The sequence below is a fragment of the Culex pipiens genome, chromosome 2, assembly GCF_016801865.2.
Source record: "Culex pipiens pallens isolate TS chromosome 2, TS_CPP_V2, whole genome shotgun sequence".
In the NCBI taxonomy this organism is placed as follows: Eukaryota; Metazoa; Arthropoda; class Insecta; order Diptera; family Culicidae; genus Culex; species Culex pipiens.
In genome coordinates, this window is record NC_068938.1 from 10,544,160 (window position 1) to 10,566,321 (window position 22,162).

Consider the following 22,162-nt stretch of genomic DNA (forward strand, 5'->3'; position numbering starts at 1 on the left):
CAATCTACTATTAAATTAATAACTAAGTAAAAAAGTAAATCAGAATCTTCAAATTATCCCAAATTTTCTTGGTCCCGTGATTTTTTTTCCAAAGTTGGTCCCCGCGGAAATTGGATTTTTTTTTCAGCGTGAAAAATTACTAAACCTTTTTTTTTTTTTTTTTTTTTTTTTTTTTTTAATTTATATTTATTCAAATTTCTTTTCCATGTACATTCATTCAGTTAAAATATTATTGAGTGTCCAATCACAAACGATGACTTTTCACCTCAATTTTAAATACTAGCAACTTTCATTTATTCATGAAATATTGTAGCTTTCGCTATTCAGTGATTTCAAATGTAGGAGGTCCTACATGTACAAAAGGGAAAAGGGATACCTTAAAACTAACTTATAAACTATATAAAGAGCGGATCAATGCAGCTGAAGACTGCAATGATTTTTGTCGAAATGCATCAATTATCTTATTGGACATAACATCCAAAGTGTCAACTTCGGCTATTTGATGAAGTTCACTGGTGCTGAACCAGGGAGGAAGTTTCAGAATCATTTTCAGAATTTTGTTCTGAATCCTCTGAAGTTTTTTCTTCCTGGTTAAGCAACAGCTTGTCCAGATCGGCACAGCATAAAGCATGGCAGGTCTGAAAATTTGTTTATAAATTAACAGTTTATTCTTGAGACAAAGTCTAGAATTCCTGTTTATAAGTGGATACAAACATTTAATATATTTGTTACATTTAACCTGGATACTTTCAATGTGATCCTTGTAAGTAAGGTTTTTGTCAAAACCAAGTCCAAGATATTTCACTTGATCCTCCCACTTTAAATTTACCTCATTCATCTTTATAATGTGATGACTTTTTGGTTTAAGAAAATCAGCCCTTGGTTTGTGAGGGAAAATAATAAGTTGAGTTTTTGCAGCATTTGAAGTAATTTTCCATTCTTTCAAATAAGAATTGAAAATATCCAAGCTTTTTTGTAATCTTCTTGTGATGACACGAAGGCTTCTGCCTTTGGCGGAGATGCTTGTGTCATCAGCAAAAAGTGATTTCTGACATCCTGGGGGCAAATCAGGCAAGTCAGAAGTAAAAATATTGTATAAAATTGGACCCAAAATGCTTCCTTGAGGGACGCCAGCACGTACAGGTAGTTGATCAGATTTGCTATTCTGATAACATACCTGCAGAGTACGATCCGTCAAATAATTTTGAATAATTTTCACGATATAAATCGGAAAATTAAACCTTTTCAATTTCGCAATCAAACCTTTATGCCAAACACTGTCAAACGCTTTTTCTATGTCTAGAAGAGCAGCGCCAGTAGAATAGCCCTCAGATTTGTTGCTTCGAATTAAATTTGAAACTCTCAACAACTGATGAGTAGTTGAATGCCCAAGGCGAAATCCAAACTGCTCATCAGCGAAAATTGAATTTTCATTAATGTGCGTCATCATTCTATTAAGAATTATTCTTTCGAATAATTTACTAATAGATGAAAGCAAACAAATTACTAAACCTTATAATTTCTATTATATTTCTTGCCAAAAGTCACCTTAAAATTTGTTTTCTGATCAGTGTTTTAACTTTGTGAATAAAATTTTGAAGACTTGTTTTTGAATAAACCCCAACATGCTAAAAATAATTTGGAACGCAGGGGAAAGCATTTTCAATTTATTTTCAGCTGATTGCACTTGAATTTCCATTGAAATTTTTATGTTTTTAGAAAAAAATATATTTGCCCCGTGATTTCGAATATTTTTTTTAAATATTTGTACCAGCCTTTAAAGTTCTGCAAAAATGTCAAACATAATTCAAGTTATATTATTCATTTTAACTGAATAATACAGCAAATCTTGCTTTTGATTTTAATGCAATAATAAAAAAAAGATAAAATAGAAGCGAATCAGAGAAAACTTTAAATCTTAATTTGGTAGATAGAATGTCAAATTAAAAACATTTTTTTGTAACTGAAAGAACAAAGAAATTTAGAAAAAAATGTCTTAGGTATCACGTTTAAAATTGGTAAAGATAATTTTTACTTGATTGAAGCAAAATATATAGTAAAGTTTATTCTATAATTTTATCAAAAGATTTTCACGTTTTGTTAAATATCGATGACATTTTATGTTTTGGAATTATGGTCCTCGTGGAAATTCAATTTTTTGTGTTTTGGAATTCTGGTCCCTGTGGAAATGTTTTTTTTTTTAGCGTGAAAAATCACTAAATTTAGTCATAGGGAAGGCCCTACAAAGTTTCAAATCTAATCTAATCTAATCTAACCCTAGCGCAGCCAGTCTTTCAAGGGCATCCTGGAAAATGCCTTAGGTTGATTAACGCCTAGCATCCTCTTGTCATTATTAACATTTGCAGTGCCCCAATGCAATAAATTGCTTTGAAACATCACAAAACGTTAAAGCGGCCTGGCCAACTGCGTAAAGTTTACCGCAAAGATGATTCGTTGAAATGGATTGAACACGAATGTTTAAACAGCAATACAGTTCTGAATCTACAGGGGAGGAAGAAACGTGGGGATCCCCCGCTCACGTTCCTGTTTTTTAGAGCAATGAATCGTTGGGAGCAGCATGCTATGAAGTTTTGGTGCTCCTGGACCCTCGAGGATGGGACATTGTATTTCCACAAATGCCCTGAACACTATTTATAGCACCACAACTCGCTCCAGACCTCTTGTCTTTAAAAATAAGTACTAAATTCAAAGTATGAAATATCCAACAAATAGAAATATAATTTCCTGTTCGATTTTGGAAAAGTTTTGTGACACTTTTTTTTTTGTTTGAAAAGCTTCTTAAATGAGAACAAAATTAAATTATTAAATGTTATATCTAAAAAATATTTGGGTAAATCAATTGTTTTTTCGTGTACTGCATACCACCCTCGCAGGAGCTCCCCTTGTCGAACGGCGATGCGATGCGATCTCTATCAGGTCCAACCAGCAGGCAGCAAACACAGATTTGGACCACCGACAGTCACGACGATGTCGCGCAAGGGAGGACAACATCCACCCTCTCTACACAACACAACCATACAACTTCTAGTAGTGGTAGTAGTAGTTACAAGAACATGTTCAACATGTCCCCCCGTTAAAGTTTTTTCCGCTCACAACTCTCATTTTGGAACTCCGCGCACTGCACTTCCCGTATCGCGTTGATGTCTTCCTTGATGTAGTTTGGCAGATGCACGGAGGGAAAAAAAGAAGGGGGGAGGCTGCTGATGCTGCATGTTCGTTATCTGATGAGCACGACTATCCAGATGGCTAGGATGTGACGATGAGGCTACCCCCAACTCTCTTGGTCACGGGAGCTCATTTGCATTAATTCTTCGGGGCTGGTTGGGGAGTAATTAAGCTTCGGTGTTACCTGGTTGGGCAGTATAATTTCCCATGCAGTGTTTAATAGATTCCTTATTTAATATACAATGTAGCGAGCGAGAAATTAGGGCTAATGAATTTAATATGAGGTCCGAGCGAGAGGTGACAAACTAATTAGGTGCGCAACAGGTTGCAGTTGGAATATCTAATTACACAACTCGGCATTTTTGGAGTTGATGTCAGTAAAGACTTCAGTTTCGGCAAGGTATGATAGATTTGGGCTCTCTGCGCACGCTACAATCGACAAAATTGAATTGTAGTGAATTCCCTGCCGCTAAATAAAAAAATAAATTTCTGGTATAACGTTATGATTCGAAATCCGGATACCTAGTAGCATATCATTTTTGTTACAGCTGACAAAAACATGTAATAAGTTGGAAATGAAGAAATATCATCAGGATATTGTATTAACAGTTAGTTTTAAGAGAATGCATGCAAAATATGTCTTTTCTAAAAAAAATTCATCACAATTTGAAAATTAAAATGACTTGTTGTGCTTCGAATCCCGGACACTGATAAAAGCTGATTCGAAATCCGGACACTTTTGTTCGAATTCCGGACTCTTGTTTTTGCAAATGAATCGCACAAATTTGGACGGAAATGTTAGTGAATGGCATTCTTTAGGTCTCAAATAAGCTATTAACATCAAAACAATCTATATTTTATATAAAAATTTGCTAGAATTTAAGGAAATCAAAACCTTAAATTTCTGCTTTGCCTTCCCGGTGCTTCGAGCGCCTATGAAATATTTCACGTGAAATGTTTCGCATTTTTGGTAATCTTATAATTTTATTTTATTTGATTTTTTTGACATTAACTACAGGTTCAAACAAACTTTAAATGAAAGTTGTTGTTAGAATTCATCAAATAACACAGTTTTGACTTTCATAATGCGAACTTATATCCAAATAATTGATAAAACAAGATGAGGTGTCCGGGTTTCGAAGCGTCCGGGAATTTGAATCATGACGTTATTGCTACCTACAATCACCTAGTTTAGAAAATTTTACGTAGCAAAGGAATTTGAAGCCATGGAAAGGAATCTGATCTTCTACAATGGAAAAGTATTATTCCATATCATTTATTCCAGAAGTTTACAATTTTTCTGCCTGTGTGGATCAATCGGACCGCGCACTGGACTTACAATCCAGAGGTCGCCGGTTCGAATCCCGAGGCAGACGCAAAAATTCTAAGTGTTAATGTAGGTATTCGGTGCCCTCTCCCCGTGCCATACCTTCACACTTAGGAGACCCGGGAGGCGGAGTCTTGTCGCAAAAAGAACGATACACGCCTGTGGATCCGTTGACGAAACCGCAAGGTTTAAGAGAGCCACATTATAAGGTGTTACGTCGATTCCGTTTTTTTACAATTTTAACTATTGGCAGGAAATTCACTGAAATTAAATTCTGTCGTTTGAAGCATGTTCAGGGAGCCCAACATTATCATACCTTAACGAAACTGAAGCGTTTACTGACATCAACTTCAAAAATATTGTTATTTTTGAATGTTTTCATAACAATTCTTCCTCAATTTGTCCATTAAATTCTTTGAAATGTTATTTAGCACTTGTGACCCATTTAGTCATGTACACGGAAAAAACAGTTCATCAAAACGTAAACATGAGATTTTATGACATTATGAAGCAAGAATGAAACCGTTAAATGTTAAGGTACATTTCATGGAATTTTGACAAAAATTTTTTGGCTATCACAACAATCAGTAAAGATTTTTCTATTCATCCCCACAAGTTATCAGCTAAACAATTTTCTATTATTTTAAAATGATTATTGTTCACTCATCATACAAAAAAATCAGCAATTTCTTGAACAACTTTTCGTCCACCATCGGGTTCAGAGCTATTCATCGAGCAATCACTTACCCAAGTTCGTCCAGCTCAACCCCCTGCTCGGTGGACCGGTTGTCTAAATTAAGTCATCAATATGGAAAGTAAACCTTCGAAAGCCCGTGTACCACCACCACCTTTTTTCCAGCGAAGAGGACCGAAGCTGTGGACAATGTTGGCCCAGCTGGAGAAGAACTTCAGAGTGCAGTTGATGACGATGCTGACGTGCGATTAAGGTCGAGGGCCGTTCGGTGAAAATTAGTGCCCGTCGACGGTCGCAAAGTATGACCAAAGAATATATTGATCTCTTTGGAACGGGGAAGAAGGACTTCATGGACTCCATGGTTCGCGTTGACGGTCGATGATGATGCGGGAGCAATCTCTTGTTTGGTCGTGGTCAACGACGACGAAGCTGGGATTGCATGATTTGTGCTCACCCCGGAGAGTTTGAGCAGAGTTGGGGGGGGGGACCTTCTTTTTCAATATTGTGTACGGCTCAGGGAAGAAGCTCTGGCTGGCAATATCTGATTGTGGTGGAGCGAGCAAGAATGTGTACCAACTGAGTCGGGGGAATTGCCGCAAACAGATGGGGGCTGAGCTCGATCTTTCGTGGAAAAAGCTCCAAAGTGTCATTGATTGGAGGGTTTTGGGGGGGGAGGGTCAGTGCAAATGCAGTGGTTCAGGTTGGAAAGATAAGGTACCTGGAAGTAGAGAAAATTTGCCTAATCAGTAAGTCAGTGATGGCTATTTTTATAATTTAACCAAAGTTCAAACTTCACTTAAAAACATAAATTCCCTGACACACCCACAGAAAAGAAATGCTGCAGAAATTGTCATCATGAACTCGCTACATCAAATGATAGTTTTTCTGTCAAAATATGCATAGACATGAAGCGATCTACAGTCCCTGCTTTGTTGTGTTGTCTTCTCACTCTTATCATTAAGCGTCCTACAGTTTGGTGGTAACGTGTAGGATTATCAACCCAAAGGTAGCTGGATCAATCACAGATCAGCTTTTTTTAATTGTTATTATTCCCCAGTTGGGTGTAGTAAATCTTACTTAAATGACTCCACGAAAACCTTGGAACCACTGCCATCCTATGATGAATTCTCCATTCACCTCAAGACAAAAATAAAGCAGAAGTGTCGCTGCTAGGTCCTAGTCCCCAGTACAAAAAGGTCACCGCCGATTTGACTCGAACCGATATCCCGTGAATCCTCCAACTCCAACTCCTAGAAATTAGTTCTTGAACACCTCGCCCACCCTTTCCTACCTGCCCCTGGAAATCGTGGGGGCTCATTTCACAGTCCAGTACCAAATAGCATCGGAAAAGTGACTAATTAAGGTGACCAAGCCAAACGGGAAGCAACAAATTGCTTTGCACTTTCTTGTAGGTTTGTTGTAGAGCTGGTTGGCAGGCCGAGACTTGGTGGCGCAAAATCGCGAGATCGTGGATCGACTCATTATTTTATTTGTCCTTTTGTTCTCCGGAGTTTCGCGCGCGCAAAATCGCATTTTAATTCATTCAAATTGGGTATCGTTGGTACAGGGTGGTGGGGGACGATTTGGAATTGGGGGTTTTCACTGCAAATGGGGGTGATTTCGTGCCTGGGCCGTAGGACAGTTCATTAATCGCGCGAGATGGAAGCGAATCGATTGTGGTGGTTCAGTTCTGTTTTTTTTTATTTCTGTTTTTGTGGAGGAAGTCTGGATTGGAAAGTGATTGCTGTGAAGGTTGAGGAACCTTGTGATCTGAAGATTTCGTGGAAAACTTGGATAATTTATAAAATGTTTTATTTTTAAATATAAAATTAAATGGAAATTGAGGTAACAATTGCATTAATCTTAGTAATAACAATGACATTACCGTTCAGACTCGATTTTTCGAAGGGTTTTGGAAGAAAAACTTAACCCTCTATTGCCCAAATTGTGTTATCGAAAATTTTTATTTTCAAAGAATGGCACCATTTTCATTTAAACCGTAAAAAAATACACAGAGGCATAGTCTACGACACTACTACAATTACTCTATACTTCTTTTCACTGAAAATGTAAAGTATAGAACACAGCCAAAGTTGATCCCTAAAAAGATACATGTTTTATAACATTGGCAAAGTAACATAAAACAAGTCAAACTTCCAACCCTAAAATTTTATAAAATTTTTAGAGTTCTTCTTTCCAATGATGTTTTCAGATCAAAAATTGGTTGAAAAATAGATTTTTGACATTTTATTAGATCGAGGTCCGTTTAGAGGCGGGGTTGGGTTGTGGATTAATTTATTTATTTGTTATTATCAATTATTTAATTAATTGATCACCAAAAAACTTTTTTTTTTCAATGTATTGTTGAGCTTTAGTATGGCCTCTAAAATACTATAAAGTAATTTAGAATTTTTAGATTCAAGATGGCGGCCAAAATGGCGGTGATAAAAAATTTAAAAAAAAAATATTAGGTTATTCGGCAATTCAAATTTGATTATAATGGGGTCAAAGATTTCGAATTTAATGTTGAAAGTAAAAATAAAAAAATACGAAAACATTTTTTTACGAAAACGTTCCATATATTACTCCCAATAAAAAAACCAGACCGCAGATCGAAAAAGACACTGAAAACCTGACAGAAATACAGAATTTTTAATATTATTTATTTGCAACTTTAAAAGGTTAATTGTTGTTTTGTTACTGCTTAAGTCACAAAACAAAAAAAATAACAAATTGTTTAAAATTGTTAAAAATTGTTTAAAATTGTTTAAAATTGTTTAAAATTGTTTAAAATTGTTTAAAATTGTTTAAAATTGTTTAAAATTGTTCAAAATTGTTTAAAATTGTTTAAAATTGTTTAAAATTGTTTAAAATTGTTTAAAATTGTTTAAAATTGTTTAAAATTGTTTGAAATTGTTTAAAATTGTTTAAAATTGTTTAAAATTATTTAAAATTGTTTGAAATTGTTTAAAGTCGTTTAAAATTGCTTTGAATTGTTTAAAATTGTGTAAAATTGTTTGAAGTTGTTTAAAATTATTTTAAATTGATTAAAATTGTATGAAATCGTCCGAAACGGTTTAAAAAATCAATTAATTCGAATGGTTTATTTTAATTTATGGTTTGACAAAAAAACGTCAGCCACAGATCAAACTATGTTTGCTGGTCAAAATCATAACCATAAATTTTTGCCCCTTCTCTGATTGAAACTACAACAAAACCCCCATCTTTCCATCGCATACACAGGACTTGCCGCCAGGACGCCTGAACAAGACAATTGATGGAATTTCTTTCCACATTTTCTCTGAACACGCGCGCAACATTCCATCGCCCGTCCTGAAGATGGAATTGCGGGAAAGAAAGAAGCAAAAAAAATCCGGTCAACATCCAACCAATCAACCTCGGATCACACGTTCCGGACATTCGTTTCGATGTGATTTGTAGTCTTGCAAGGATGCAAAACCATGTTCTCACTATGTGTCTTGTGGGTGCACTTTTGCTAGCTTCTTCTTGTAACAGGGAGCATATTTTTTCAATCAAGGGAAAATGCGAGTTGTGATGTATGAATCCATTTTACTTCTTTGTTCAATTTATCGGTTTTGGCTTACACCTCCCTCGAAAAAAACGAAACGAAACTCATTAATCAAAACCGCTTTTTCCCATTCAAAGCTAATGTTCCATTTTTCTCCCCCCTTTTCCCGATTTCCGCAGGAGACGATGAGGAAGCTGCTGATGAGCAGCAGTCGTTACCACAGCAAGAACAGCCAGAAAACTCCTCCAACAGCTTAACCGCCACCTCTTCAGCCAACAACAGTCCCGCAGCAGCCGCCAACGGTGATTCCGAAATGATCAACTCGCGACCTCCGTCAACGCAAAACCCGGACGAAGATCCGGCGTCCCCCGCACCTTCCACAGCCCGTAGCAGTAGAACCCCTTCGGTGGCATCGCCACCACCACCCCCGTCTCAACCAATGGAAGACGAACGGGAACGATCGCCCGAGCGGGTCGAGATCAAGATCGAGCCCGACCTGCTGGTCGACGAGCCCGAAGAGAACTGCAAATCTCCGCCGGAGCCAAGTCCGCCCCTTCCCATGCTCAGACTGAACATCGCGTTGGCCTCCGACCCGGCCGCCAATCCGGACGCAAAAGATCTTAAGAACATCACCGCCGCGAACGATAGTCAGTTCGAGAAGAGCATCGAAGTTCCGCCGGTGCCGTCGCAGGCGGCCGTCATCCGAAAGCCGGGCAAAGCCAACGCCAGCAGTGAACCCGCCATCACCATCCCGATCAACGTGGACCTCCCCCCGCGGATACCGATGTTCATGTGCGGCCCGTGCGGAATACGCTTCTCATCGGCATCCACCCTGGAAGCTCACCAGACCTACTACTGCTCCCATCGGAAGGACGCCGACGTCGACAACGGCGCCGGGGGTGGCACTAAAAACGCCAACTCAAACGACCCCAACTCGGGCGAACCCCCGGCCAAGTCGGCCAAAACCGGCAAGCAGTACGCGTGCACCCAGTGTTCGTACAGTGCTGACAAGAAGGTCTCTCTAAACCGGCACATGCGAATGCACCAGTCCTCGCCGGCGCCAAGTTCCAACGCGTCCAACGGGGACGACTCCGCTAGTCAGCAGCAACTTCAGCTGCAGTTTCAGGCCCAAGCGGCGGCGGCGGCAGCTGCGGCCGCGGCAGCCGCAGCAGTTATGCAGCAGCAGCAGCAACAACAGCAGCAGCAGCAGCCACCGCCCCAGGTTGATCGGTACTGTTCCGACTGTGATATACGGTTCTCCAGCACGAAGACGTACCGGGCGCACAAGCAGCACTACTGCAGCTCGAGGCATCGGGATGGGTAAGTTCCTCTTTTTTGAATAATCTAGGAAGTTCATTTCTCATTTTTATCCACTAAACCAGGGGTGCCCAAAGTATGGCCCGCGGGCCAAACGTGGCCCGCGAGGTGATATTTTGTGGCCCGCGGACCCATTTTGAATGATCATGTAAAATGGCTCGTTGACCACTTGTAAAGTGATTTTATACTTTTTCAAAATTAAGGTTTATTTTAAGATTTTTTAAGCTAATCTTTTTTATTTTTTTATTAATAAAAAATATCTTATGATTTATCAATATTTTGATCCTCACTTTAGGATTATAACTATATTATTTAGGAAATAATTTTTTCCAAATATTTTGTAATTAAAACAATTTCACACGTTTCAATGTGAGTGAAACTAGTAAATATCGTCAAAACATTTATCAAACATTTTTAGAAATATCAAAAAAACGTTCAAGTTTGTCTTAGGTAGAATTCTGTAATAGTTGCAAAGATAAAAGTTGTTTGACCCTTTTATAAACTGACCCTCAAACTTACATTGTACTTCCTTAGGGATTCGAACTCATTACAGTTAGATAACGAATCTGATTGACTATCAAATTAACTGATTCCGGCAGACAAATTGTGGAAATCTGAGAATCAAGTTTGCAGCAAATATTTAACAAAGCTTTCGTCGATCAACTCACCCCTCCACCATTATTAAAAAAATGGCTCGAAAGCCAGGAGCAAAAATATATTTTCAAACAACTTAAAAAATGAAATTTAAGTGCATTTAGCTGAAATTAATTAAATAAGCATTCCTTTGCATTTAAAATCATTTGAGCATGTTTGGGTTTATTAAAAATAATTTGAATTTTAGTAAATTTTCGATGAAATAAATAAATGTTGTTTCGCTTTTTTTTTGAAAATAATTATTGTAGGTTAACTATACGGAAGCTTTCATCATTTTCTAAAAGTTTTTCATTAGCCACACTTAACTTATAGATGAATTGTTCAACATGTAATGTCACCACCATTTTCGAAATATAAAAACAAAACTTATTTTTTTTTGAAAAAAACAAGTACATTCAGCTAAAAACTTTTTTTTTCAAATACCAGAAACAACAAAATCAACAATACCGATAGAAACCAGTTATTTTGTGGTTTCTATTATTTTGAATACACATTTTTTTAAATAACAGAAATGTAATCTTTTACATTAAAATAACGTAATTCATTTTTTTCAACAACCTTTTTTGTATATTTGGCCCGCAAGCTCATTTGAGCTTTAAATTTGGCCCGGCCTCCAACAACTTTGAGCACCCCTGCACTAAACCTTTGTCTAATGTCTTTGAAAGTTTTTTTTTTACAAAGCTAAGAAGCTCGATTAATGAGCAATCAGAAAAACCTGAGCACCTAAAGTGTGGGGACTTTTTCGATAGCAATAAATTCATTACGTTTTGGACAACTGAACTCAATGCTTCGGCGTTATTCATTTTGAGGAAAATTGGACTTTTTATAACTTATTTATTCTTATACTGCATGATTATTTTTTTATTATTTTTTTGTAGAAAAAATGTTTTGGAACATACAGTCCGTATTAGATAATCCAAATCACTCAAAAATCCTCAAAATCCTGCAAAGTTTTTTTTTTTCATTTTTTTCGAATGGTTTTTTTTTCCAAAGCTTGTATAGAAAATTAGTTTGCTTATGCGATTTTCTGGGTTGTATGCTGCAGCATAATTGTCCCATGCCATTTTTTGACGATTTTGACTTTTAACATATTAAAGTTCAGTTTGACGTATACTTTCAGAAAAACACATAAAATCTAGTATTTTTTTTAAATTCTAACCTGGGGGATTAGGGACATATAGGGTGAATAGAGACCCCCGGGAAAATTTTCAATAGAGTTTTTCTCAGTTGCCGTTTCTTGAACATAGGACAATTATGCGTAGAACGGCTTGTGTAATTTTAAAATGGCTTTTTTATTTTCTAATTCTTGTAATAAAATTCGAGTTCAGCGCCCTCAAATTAGTTTAATTTGACTGGTTGGTTACCTGAAAATCTGTAATTATTTTTTTTCGTACGTTTCTGAATTTAAAAAAAAATATATTTTTGCAATTCCGTCGTAAAACTACTTACTTTTCCTGTCATTATTGAACGATGAAAAAGCCTACTTTTCTGTACCAAAAATAACAGAATCGAACAGCAACACTTTTTAAAATAAATGCTGAAAAGTTGTACTTTTCAGAACTGAAATGGATGCTGAAAAGTTGAACTTGTCAGCACTTGTTTCGAAAAGTAATACTTTTCAACATTATTTTGTTTTAAACGGTTAATTGACAAAATACATGAGCATTTGACTTATGATTCCACTAAAAGGGTGTTTTTCGGAATTACAAACTATGTTGTATGGAACTCGTTGCAAAAATTGATTTTTTCAGCACTTGTCATTTTTATCCAACTCGGTGAACCTCGTGCTGAAAAAATCTTCTTTTTTCAACTTGTTGCATAAACTACTATTATTTATGCAACGTCCTAAATTATCAATGCACAGGGGTCCAGGTAGCAAAATTAAGTGAAAATTGATTTTCATAAAAATGGCGAAGTTTCCGAGTTTGTTGCATTTGGGAAGGGGCAACTTCTGAATTAGTTGAAACCCAAAGGATAATATTTTTCGGATAATCGATATTTTGACACCTTTCATTTTTTTCGAGATATTTTGGTTTTCAAAATTGCATCCTTTTTACCCTAAAATTGCTGTAACTTTTAACCCTTACGTTTAAAAATATTTTTTCTAAAAGCAAAAATGTTTGTTTTTTAAAGCTTAAAAAACTTTTTCTCTGAATTGCTATGTTCAAAAACTTATTTTTGAGTGGCTTGACTTAATTGGTCGTAGAAGGCGTAGTTTGCGTGATATGATTTCTAGGGTTTTTTTAAGGACCAATAAACTATTGTCTTTCATATGTTTATAGGACCTAATAAAAAAAAACTCTGGTTTTGGATTTTTTTAAGTCAAGGCGGTATAAATAAACCCAGTTGCTTAGATTGGCAGTTAGCATGACCGACAACTTTCTAGAAGATAAAAAAATATTCATGGAAAGTTAGATTTTATAAAACTCCCTAATCGTGAACCACCCTAATTTATTACCAAGCCAAAAGTTGCCCCTTCCCATTTGCAACAGGGCAGCGAATGGACGCGTAGGTTAAAGCTGCCACAAATAAAGAACTATCAAAAAACATCCATTTGCAACAAATCTTTTGAAGACACCACATTTTACCGCTTTTCGGAAAATCCATTTTCCACTTAATTTTGCGATCTAGACCACCGTAAAAATTGTGTTGTTCTTTGTTATACTGGTCATGTCTGAATCATAACCACCCGCCAAACAAAATATCTTATGACTCTGTTCAAAGTTAAAAAGATAAATTTTTACAATTATTGTGTTTTTTTTTTCATGAGTACACCCAAAACTGGCAGCGCTAGTCCGAGAGAATGATGGTCTCGAGTCGAGAGAATAGTGGTACCATTCACGGACGCAGAGAACACAGCTCGAGATGGGCGATAGAACTATTCTCTCGAGGTTCATTTGCAAAAAAGTTCATCCGTCAAACAAAAAACTAAAAGTGTCGACAATGGGAATCGAACCAGAGACCTTTGACAAACCAATCCAATGACTTAGCTGCCTCGGCCACCACAGCTTGGTGACCATGGAGAAGTCAGAAGTCGATGTATGACACTTGTTGGAGATTTATTGATTCAACTAACGAATGAACTCATTTGTTATGATGGTGTGAGTTGGTACCATTATTCTATCGATTTTGACACTGAGCCCTCAATAAATTTTGAGAGAACGATTATCTCGACTCTGAATTTTGGGTGTAGTAATAGGGTTTCCGTTGGATTGTTGAAAATATTAAACTAATGTTTTATAATAAACTCTCATCAGTTAAAAATTTACAGGTTGCTTTGAAAATTTACTCTAGATTTGTTTGTGATTGATTACATTTTTCAAACATAGATGTTCAGGCAAATTTCGAATAAATGCTATTATCGCATTTTTTAAAGAGTTTCTGATCAATATGCGAGAAACAGTTTATTGCAAATTTGGATATTTTTTCTAGAGTTGTACATTTTACTAGATAGTTCTATACATGACCAACAACATCCAGAAAGACACCCAATCGATAAAACCGACATTTTTTTGTATATTTTTTATAACATGTTCAGACGGACAATTCTCAAAATTGCTTGGAGACTTGTATAACTTACAACTAGAACTGAAATGAAAAAAAAAACTATTTGCAGAAAAACGTAGCGAATTGCTCACACGTTTGAAAAAAATTATCCTATTTCATATCTCAAAATCGTTCAATTACTTGAAGGTTAGGAGATTTTTCAAAATGAATGCACAAGGAATGGGCTAACAGCTAAACTTTAGGAAACCGTGGGAAAACATGGGAAAAACACTGTTAGCACGGGATTGAAACTCGTCTGAAAAACCTGTATCATTTTCTCATTCAAAACAGTGGCGCCACGTGGTGGTAGCTGCCCTGTTTATTACACTGTGAAATTATCCATGGCCAATCCAAGGAACCAGAAAGTGACAACAGAAATTTCCGTCCAAAAGGGGTGCTGCAAAAAAAACATATTATTTTTAACAAATTTTCGAACAAATCAGCAACGAATAAATGTTGGTTTTGTTATTTTTTTTTTTTTTTTTGCAAAACCGCATATTTTTAACGAAAGTGCCAAAAATATTCGTAATCACCTTTTGCCTCTTGGTGGCGCTTTGTGTTAGTATGTGTGTGGTCGATGTTTGCGGACGTGCACGCAGAACACAGAACAGTGAGAAATAGCGAAAATGCCTCACTTCCTTCTGCTACAAGTCGCCATATTGAAATTGCTTGAAGATTCATACCCGTGCTGTTAGGCATACAACGTGGGATGCAATTCCAAATATCAAATTCTCTTTCAAGGACTTCAAGCCTTCAAATGAGTGCACCGTATGTGGTCTGTTACGTAGACGAAGGGCAAAGTTTCAAATTGCATAACTAAAGTGTGTCCATGTGCAACAGATTCCAAGATGTCTTTTCTACATTTCGATAGCGGTGTGCTCTCTTATACTAACTGACATTTTGGTAGTTGCGAGAAAATCGATTTTTAAACTTTGAATTACTGTTTCTGGAAAACTATTCGACAAACAATTGTTCTAACAATTTTAAAGTATGCACCTGACATTACTTAAAGACATTGTGAAATATAAAAACTTTTGAAATGCAAGAAAAATTTTGGCAGAGAAAATACGAAAAAAAATCATGCTTGCAATTGGCACAAGTGTGTTTTGGGAGGTAATTTGTATGAGTTAGCACAAACGTGCACAGGGCTTTGGTACAAAAGCGTGCAAAGTAATTTTATTGTTAAAATAGTTCAAATTAGTTGTTTCAATGTTATTTTTTCACGAGTTGGTTAATTTAAGCGTAAGAAAAACATTTTATATCAAAGCTTTTTTTAAACACTTATTTTAGTTTGAATTTGGTAGGAAAATTAACCTTTTGAAAAAAATAGCATTTAAATCAAAATTTTTGTATGAAAAAATTAGTGAAATTATATTTTTTGTGAATATAATTGTAAAACCATCCATAATACATCAACTATGACGAATACTAGGTTGATGTATTCCTAAAAACATAAGAAAATGATGTTGTAAAAACTTTTAGCTAGTTTGTTTTATTTCAATTATATCATACGACCTTTCAAAAACGAATGGTATCCAAGGCACAAACCGTTATTTAGATTTATGGTGAATTGCAGTTGGAACAAGTGTGTCTCATGCAATGGAATCGATGAATGTATTGAATAGAACAAATGTGCCCTAAATAAATTAAATACGTAATATTTTTAAGTATGGACGACCCATTCAGTTGTGCCAGGTGTGCACATCAACTATGGGAGATGTTGTTACGTCATTTTATTTGCATGGACGACCCCTGCAGTTGAGCTAGGAGTGCACAACGACTTGAATAATATTAAATTGGACTTTTGGGTTGGGCTAAGTGGGTAATGGGTTGAGGAAAAATGTTGTTACGTCGTTTTTTTTTGCATGGACGACCCCTGCAGTTGAGCTAGGAGTGCACAACGACTTGAAGAATGTTTCAAACTGGACTTTTGGGTTGGGCCAAGTGGGAAATGGGTTGGGGAAAATTGTTGTTACGTTGTTTTTTTTTGCCTGGACGACCCCTTCTGTTGAACTAAGAGTGCACAACGACTTGAAGAATATTGAATTGGATTTTGGGTTGGGCTCAGTGGGTCGTGAGTTTTTTTAAATCTTTTTAAGTACTTTGTATGGGATTTTGTATGAGCTTTATTGTGCAGGAAACATGTAAGCAAAGTTTCGGCTACGTAACAACATTTTACAAGTGGGTTCCAACCCAAAAGACCAAATTGAAAACATTCTTTAAGTCGTTGTCCACTCTTAGCTTAACTGCAGGGTTCGATTATGCAAAAAAATATTACGTACCGTTAGTGGGGGTGACACTGGGTCTGGGGGTGAGATTGAGTCAAAGTATTTTTTTTTACGGATTTTACCATTTCTCAGGTGCGTCTCTATGACTCTAAATTCTGTTAAAATGGTATAATACGGTATAGTAGCCCAACTCAAAAGTCCAATTTGAAAAATTATTCATGTCGTTGTGCACGCTTACCTCAACTGTAGGGATCGTCCATGCAAAAAAAACGACGAAACAACAATTTTCCCCAACTCATTGTCCGCTTAGCCCAACCCAAAAGTCCAATTTGAAACATTCTTCATGTCGTTGTGCACTCCTAGCTCACCTACAGGGGTCGTCCATGCAAAAAAAACGACGTAACAACATTTTCCTTCAACCCATTACCCTCTTAGCCCAACCCAAAAGCCCAATTTTATATTCTTCAAGTGGTTGTGCACTCCTAGCACAACTGCAGGGGTCGTCCATGCAAAAAAAAACGACGTAACAACATTTTTCCCCAACCCATTTCCCACTTAGCCTAACCCAAAAGTCTAATTTGAAACATTCTTCAAATCGTTGTGCACTCCTAGCACAACTGAAGGGGTCGTCCATGCAAAAAAAACGACGTAACAACAATTTTCCCCAACCCTTTGCCCACTTAGCCCAACCCAAAAGTCCAGTTTGAAACATTCTTCAAGTCGTTGTGCACTCCCAGCAAAACTGAAGGGGTCGTCCAGGCCAAAAAAAAACGACGTAACAACATTTTTTCCCAACCCATTTCCCACTTACCCTAACTCAAAGGCCAATTTGAAACATTCTTCAAGTCGTTGTGCACTCTTAGCACAACTGTAGGGGTTGTCCAGGTAAAAAAAAACGACGTAACAACATTTTTCCCCAACCCATTACTCTCTTAGCCCAACCTAAAAGTCAAATTTTAACATTCTTCAAGTCGTTGTGCACTCCTAGAACAACTGAAGGGGTCGTCCAGGTAAAAAAAACGACGTAACAACATTTTTCCCCAACCCATTACCCACTTAGCCTAACCCAAAAGTCTAATTTGAAACATTTTTCAAATCGTTGTGCACTCCTACCTCACGTACAGGGGTCGTCCATGCAAAAAAAAACGACGTAACAATAATTTTCCCCAACCCATTGCCTACTTAGCCCAACCCAAAAGGCCAATTTGAAACATTCTTCAAGTCGTTGTGCACTCTTAGTACAACTGCAGGGGTCGTCCATGCAAAGAAAACTACGTAACAACATTTTAAACTAACCTTCAGAATCTAAATACACTAATCCTAATCAATGGGTCGTCCAAACAAAAAAAACTACTCCACTAAACCATTTTAACACATTACACCTAACTGATAATTCCTTCTCGCTTCCAAATGTGCACACTTGTGCTATTTGCCTTCCAAAATAGTGCTCCATAATATTGCTCAAACTAGTAAGGACACCTGGCCATTTACCATAATATTATAGTGTAATCGTATTTTTATGGATTTGCGTGTTTTCAAAAGGTCAAGCCATGATGGAAAATAAGAGAGCACATCCATGATGCGTTCGAAAATGTCAGTTAGTACAAATGGTTGCAGGGCGATATCTCCGCGTAGGAAACGAATTTTTCAGATCTGTTAGAAGCGTTTTGTAGGGAATTTAATTAGCTAAAAGATGGCATCATTAACTCATTTTGGCCCAATTTTCAGTTAGAACATTAGAGCACACCGCTATCGATTTCTCGTTTCTACTCATGTTTTGTATCAGCATGGAAAGTCAAACTATTTGCATTTCTCAGTACACTACTGACGAGACGAGAGTTCATATTGTCATGAGCCTTGAAAGAAAATCATTTTTGGTGAAAACTTTCAAGCAATCTACCGTAATTCGAACATTTCCACCCAATTGAAAAGCTTAGAATTGTAAAGAACAAAATTTAGTAGCATAAGTTTATATTTTATGTAATTTCTAAGTAACCATGATGTATTCATCATAATCGTATCCAAGCTTAAATAATAATCAACACAGTAAAAAATAATGTAAATTTTAAAGGTGTAATTTTGGAAGATTGAATATTACCGCTTTTATGATGTAATTTTACAGACTGAAAAAGTGACATTGCACAAGAATAATGGTAAAATTACACATTTTCATAGGTCAAATTACACATTTTTTCTGACATTAAAAATGTACTCTTTTCCAGAGGTAATATGACCATGTTTTTTTACTGTGAATTTTTAGTCCTGGCAGGATCATTGATCTTAATGACCCTGCTGGGCTGAAGTTAAGTTATAAAAATTTTTCTTCATCATAGTATTAACTCGAATTAAGATCATTGAAATGCATTGATAATTTTTACCATCAGATTAATTTATGTTTCAATTTTTCTTTCAGCCAATCCAACAACAGCACACCAAAACCCCAGCAAAAGTCGGGCTCGCAGAGCCCACCGGACGTCCCGAAAACCCCGCCGGTGGCCCCACAGCAGCCCTTCCTGGCCCTTCCCACAAACCCAATCATCGTGATTCCGTACTCGCTTATCCGGAGTGCGAGCGTCATCCCTGGGTTATTGTAAGGATTTTTAATCTATTTAAAAAAACTCAAAATTTTAACATTTCTGACATTTCTTTCTCTAGATCATCGTTGGCACCCGGCATCACCAACCCGGAATCGGCGTGCTTCTTCTTCCAGAACGGCACGCTGCAACCGATCGCCGTCTCGTTGGCCTCGGCCGCGGCAGCCGCCGTCGGCAACGTGGTGCCCCAACCAGGGTCACACCAGCAGCAGCAGCAGCAACTCCATCACCAAAACTCTCAGCCCAACTCGGGCAGTTCCGGTTCGCGCGTCCAAACGCCGAACGTGGCCAGCGAGAACAGCAGTTCCAACTCGGGGACCGGTGAGGTTCTCAAGGCCATCAACAAGCGGGAAAATGTCAAGTAAGGACTTAATTTGAAGCTCACGTGGACGATTTTTCTTAACTGTTTAAATTTGTTTTTTCGCAGGGAATCTTCAACGCCGCTGGATCTGTCCGTGCGCCGACTATCTCCCGGCGGGCGCGAACGCTCCCTCTCCCTCTCCTCGGCCATCTCCGTCGACCAGCTCCGGATGGACTTTGACAGTCTGATGGAGGGCAAAGAGAATCTCTCCGTGAGCGGTGACTCGATCACACCGGAACAGATCGTGTGCGCCCCATCGCTCCCAGGAAGTCCTCCCCTCACCCCCTCCCCCAAACGCCGATCCAACAGCCCTCGCGGAGGTGGCGGTGGAACCGGTTCCGGATCGCGCAGCGATCGCGACGGATCCGTCTCAATTTCCCCACTCACACTCCAGCAGCAGCAGCAACTCCTTATGCGTCCCCTGCTCCCGGCGGACATTGCCCTACGCCTCTCCGCCGCCGATCCAACGCTCAATCTGAACCTCAACATCCTGCCCAACTCGCAACTCTTTACCAAGCAGGGAGTTGAGCTGGCGCTTCGACTGTCTTCCGGGATGAACAACGTGGGCGTAGATGGGAAGGGTCTGCAGCAGCCGCAGATGTCCCCGCTGATGAACAGTATCTCGCCCGGGGCGGTCAACAGTCAAGGGCCGGTTCCGCCGCCGCCGCAGGTGGTGATGCCGGTGACTGGAGGCAGTACCGGTACGCCGCAGATCTTCGTCAAGCAGGGCGATTCCAAGTGCAAGGAGTGCAAGTGAGTAACTGCAACTTTTATAAATTGCTTAATTTTTTTTTTCTTGTTTTTTTTTTGTAAAACCAGTCTAGTTGCATTTTAAAAGTTTTGTAGAAAAAAAAGTTATAAGATAATCTTTAAATTTTCTTTAAAAAATAAATAAATTGTTTACGCAAGATTTTTACTTGTAAGAAGTAGTATTTTTGTTTAAAAATGATTAAGGCCGTTGCAAATATTTTTAAAGTTTATGTAGCCCTCCCCTTCAAAGTCGGCCTGGATAATCAGGGGGAAAAAAATATGTTTTCGAAAATCTTCAAAATTTTAATGAAAATTAAAGTTTAATCAACTGAAAACCAGTTAAAATGCACTTTCCTGCGTATATAATCATTTTGAAAACATTTTTAATTTTTATGAAATACCAATGTACAGTCCGACGAAAAGTTTTTATTTCGCGAAAAAAATTTCCGTCGATACCTCGATATTTTGAAAACTAATGATTGGAAAGAAACTGGACGCTGGTTAAATGCATTTTAAAACACTTTTTTCATCCAAATGTTGAAACCTGGGCTTGTAATTTTTTTTGTCCCCCCTCGACTTGAGGGACATAAACTTCAAAAAATATTTGCAGCAGCCTAATTTTACCTCAAAAATGTGCTTAATTACATATTTTTATCTGTAACTTCACATTCCAACATAAATTTACGTTATATTCGATAAACTTGTTTCATTATGTGCAATACATGGGCAACATCAATTAAACAGCAAAAAAAAAGTAATTTTTTAAGATGAGCAATTCTCCCCAAATTCCGAAATAGATTTCATTTGTATTTCTCTATGAACAAAAAGCCATTTTTCGTTGGTATTCATGCAATTTTGCCAGAAAAACAAAAAATATAAAAATATAAATAACAAGCCATAGTCTCAACATTTGAATGCAAATAGTGTTTTAAAATGCTCTTTACACTAGTTAAGTTGTTTTGCATTCATTAGTTTTCAAAATTATTAGTCGAAAACAAAAAATTAGCGAAAAACCCCAAACATGCTTAAAATGATTTCTGACGCAGGGGAATGCATGGTAAATCAATTTTATCTGATTGCACTTAAATTTCCAATGAGATTTTGAAGTTTTTTGAAAAAGTATTTTTTTGCCCCCTGATTTTCCGGGCCAACTTTGAAGGGAGAGGTGCCAAAAACTCTAAATAAAATTTGTACCTGCCTTAATTGTTTTTTATGTGTGAAATTAGCAACAAATTAAAAAGTAATTATTTCAAGTTAACTCATTTCAAATTTCAATATCAAAGCTTTCAAATTAATGAAAAATTAATATTAAATGTTTGGCCCTTTTGAAATGTTAGTCTTAGTTTAAAAATCTTGAAAATATTTTTTTCGAAAAGATCGGAAAATTTCACGAATATTTCCTATTTCAACATTGTAAATCGGACCATTAGCTGCTGAGATATCGACATTAGAAAATGGTGTGTTGTTTGGGTGCGACTTAGAAAACATCAATTTTCCTGTTTTAAACATTTGCATGGCAATATCTCAGCAATTAAGGGTCGTATCAACAAAGTTTAAAAAAGCAAAATATAGAGAAGCTTTTCAAAAATATTTTTTTCAAAAGTGGGCAAACATGTGCACTTATTTTAAAAAATGAAAAATTAAGACTATTTTCAAAAAAGTCACCTAAAAATGGATTTAACATGAAAACGGTGCACTTTATCAAAATTTCATTAAAGTGCTTTTTGATTGCAAATTTGATTTTAAATCGAAAAATGAAGTCGAAAATCATTTTTGTATGACTAGCTGCCAAATTTGTATGGAAAATTATATGGACAAACTAATGATGCAAAATGGCTTCTTTGGGCATACCGAAGGCACCAAAAAAGTTTCAGTCGGATTAAAAAAAAAACAAAAATTAAAATTTAAGAAAATAGACCGATTTCGTAGAGAATTGCTCACCTAATGTTGGGATTTTAAGAGCATTTATTCAATGG

General features: G+C 37.0%; 1 protein-coding gene across 2 annotated transcripts in view; it reads left to right on the top strand.

Moving 5' to 3' along the window:
• LOC120423982 (zinc finger protein ush) overlaps positions 1-22,162 on the top strand; it is a 188,257-nt gene that overhangs the window by 158,347 nt on the left and 7,748 nt on the right. For both annotated transcript variants that reach the window (XM_052708407.1, XM_052708408.1), the window contains exons 2-5: positions 8,916-10,056; positions 18,895-19,071; positions 19,137-19,436; positions 19,503-20,189. In XM_052708407.1, coding sequence (XP_052564367.1) covers positions 8,916-10,056; positions 18,895-19,071; positions 19,137-19,436; positions 19,503-20,189 — 2,305 coding nt within the window. The remainder of the gene's footprint in view (positions 1-8,915; positions 10,057-18,894; positions 19,072-19,136; positions 19,437-19,502; positions 20,190-22,162) is intronic.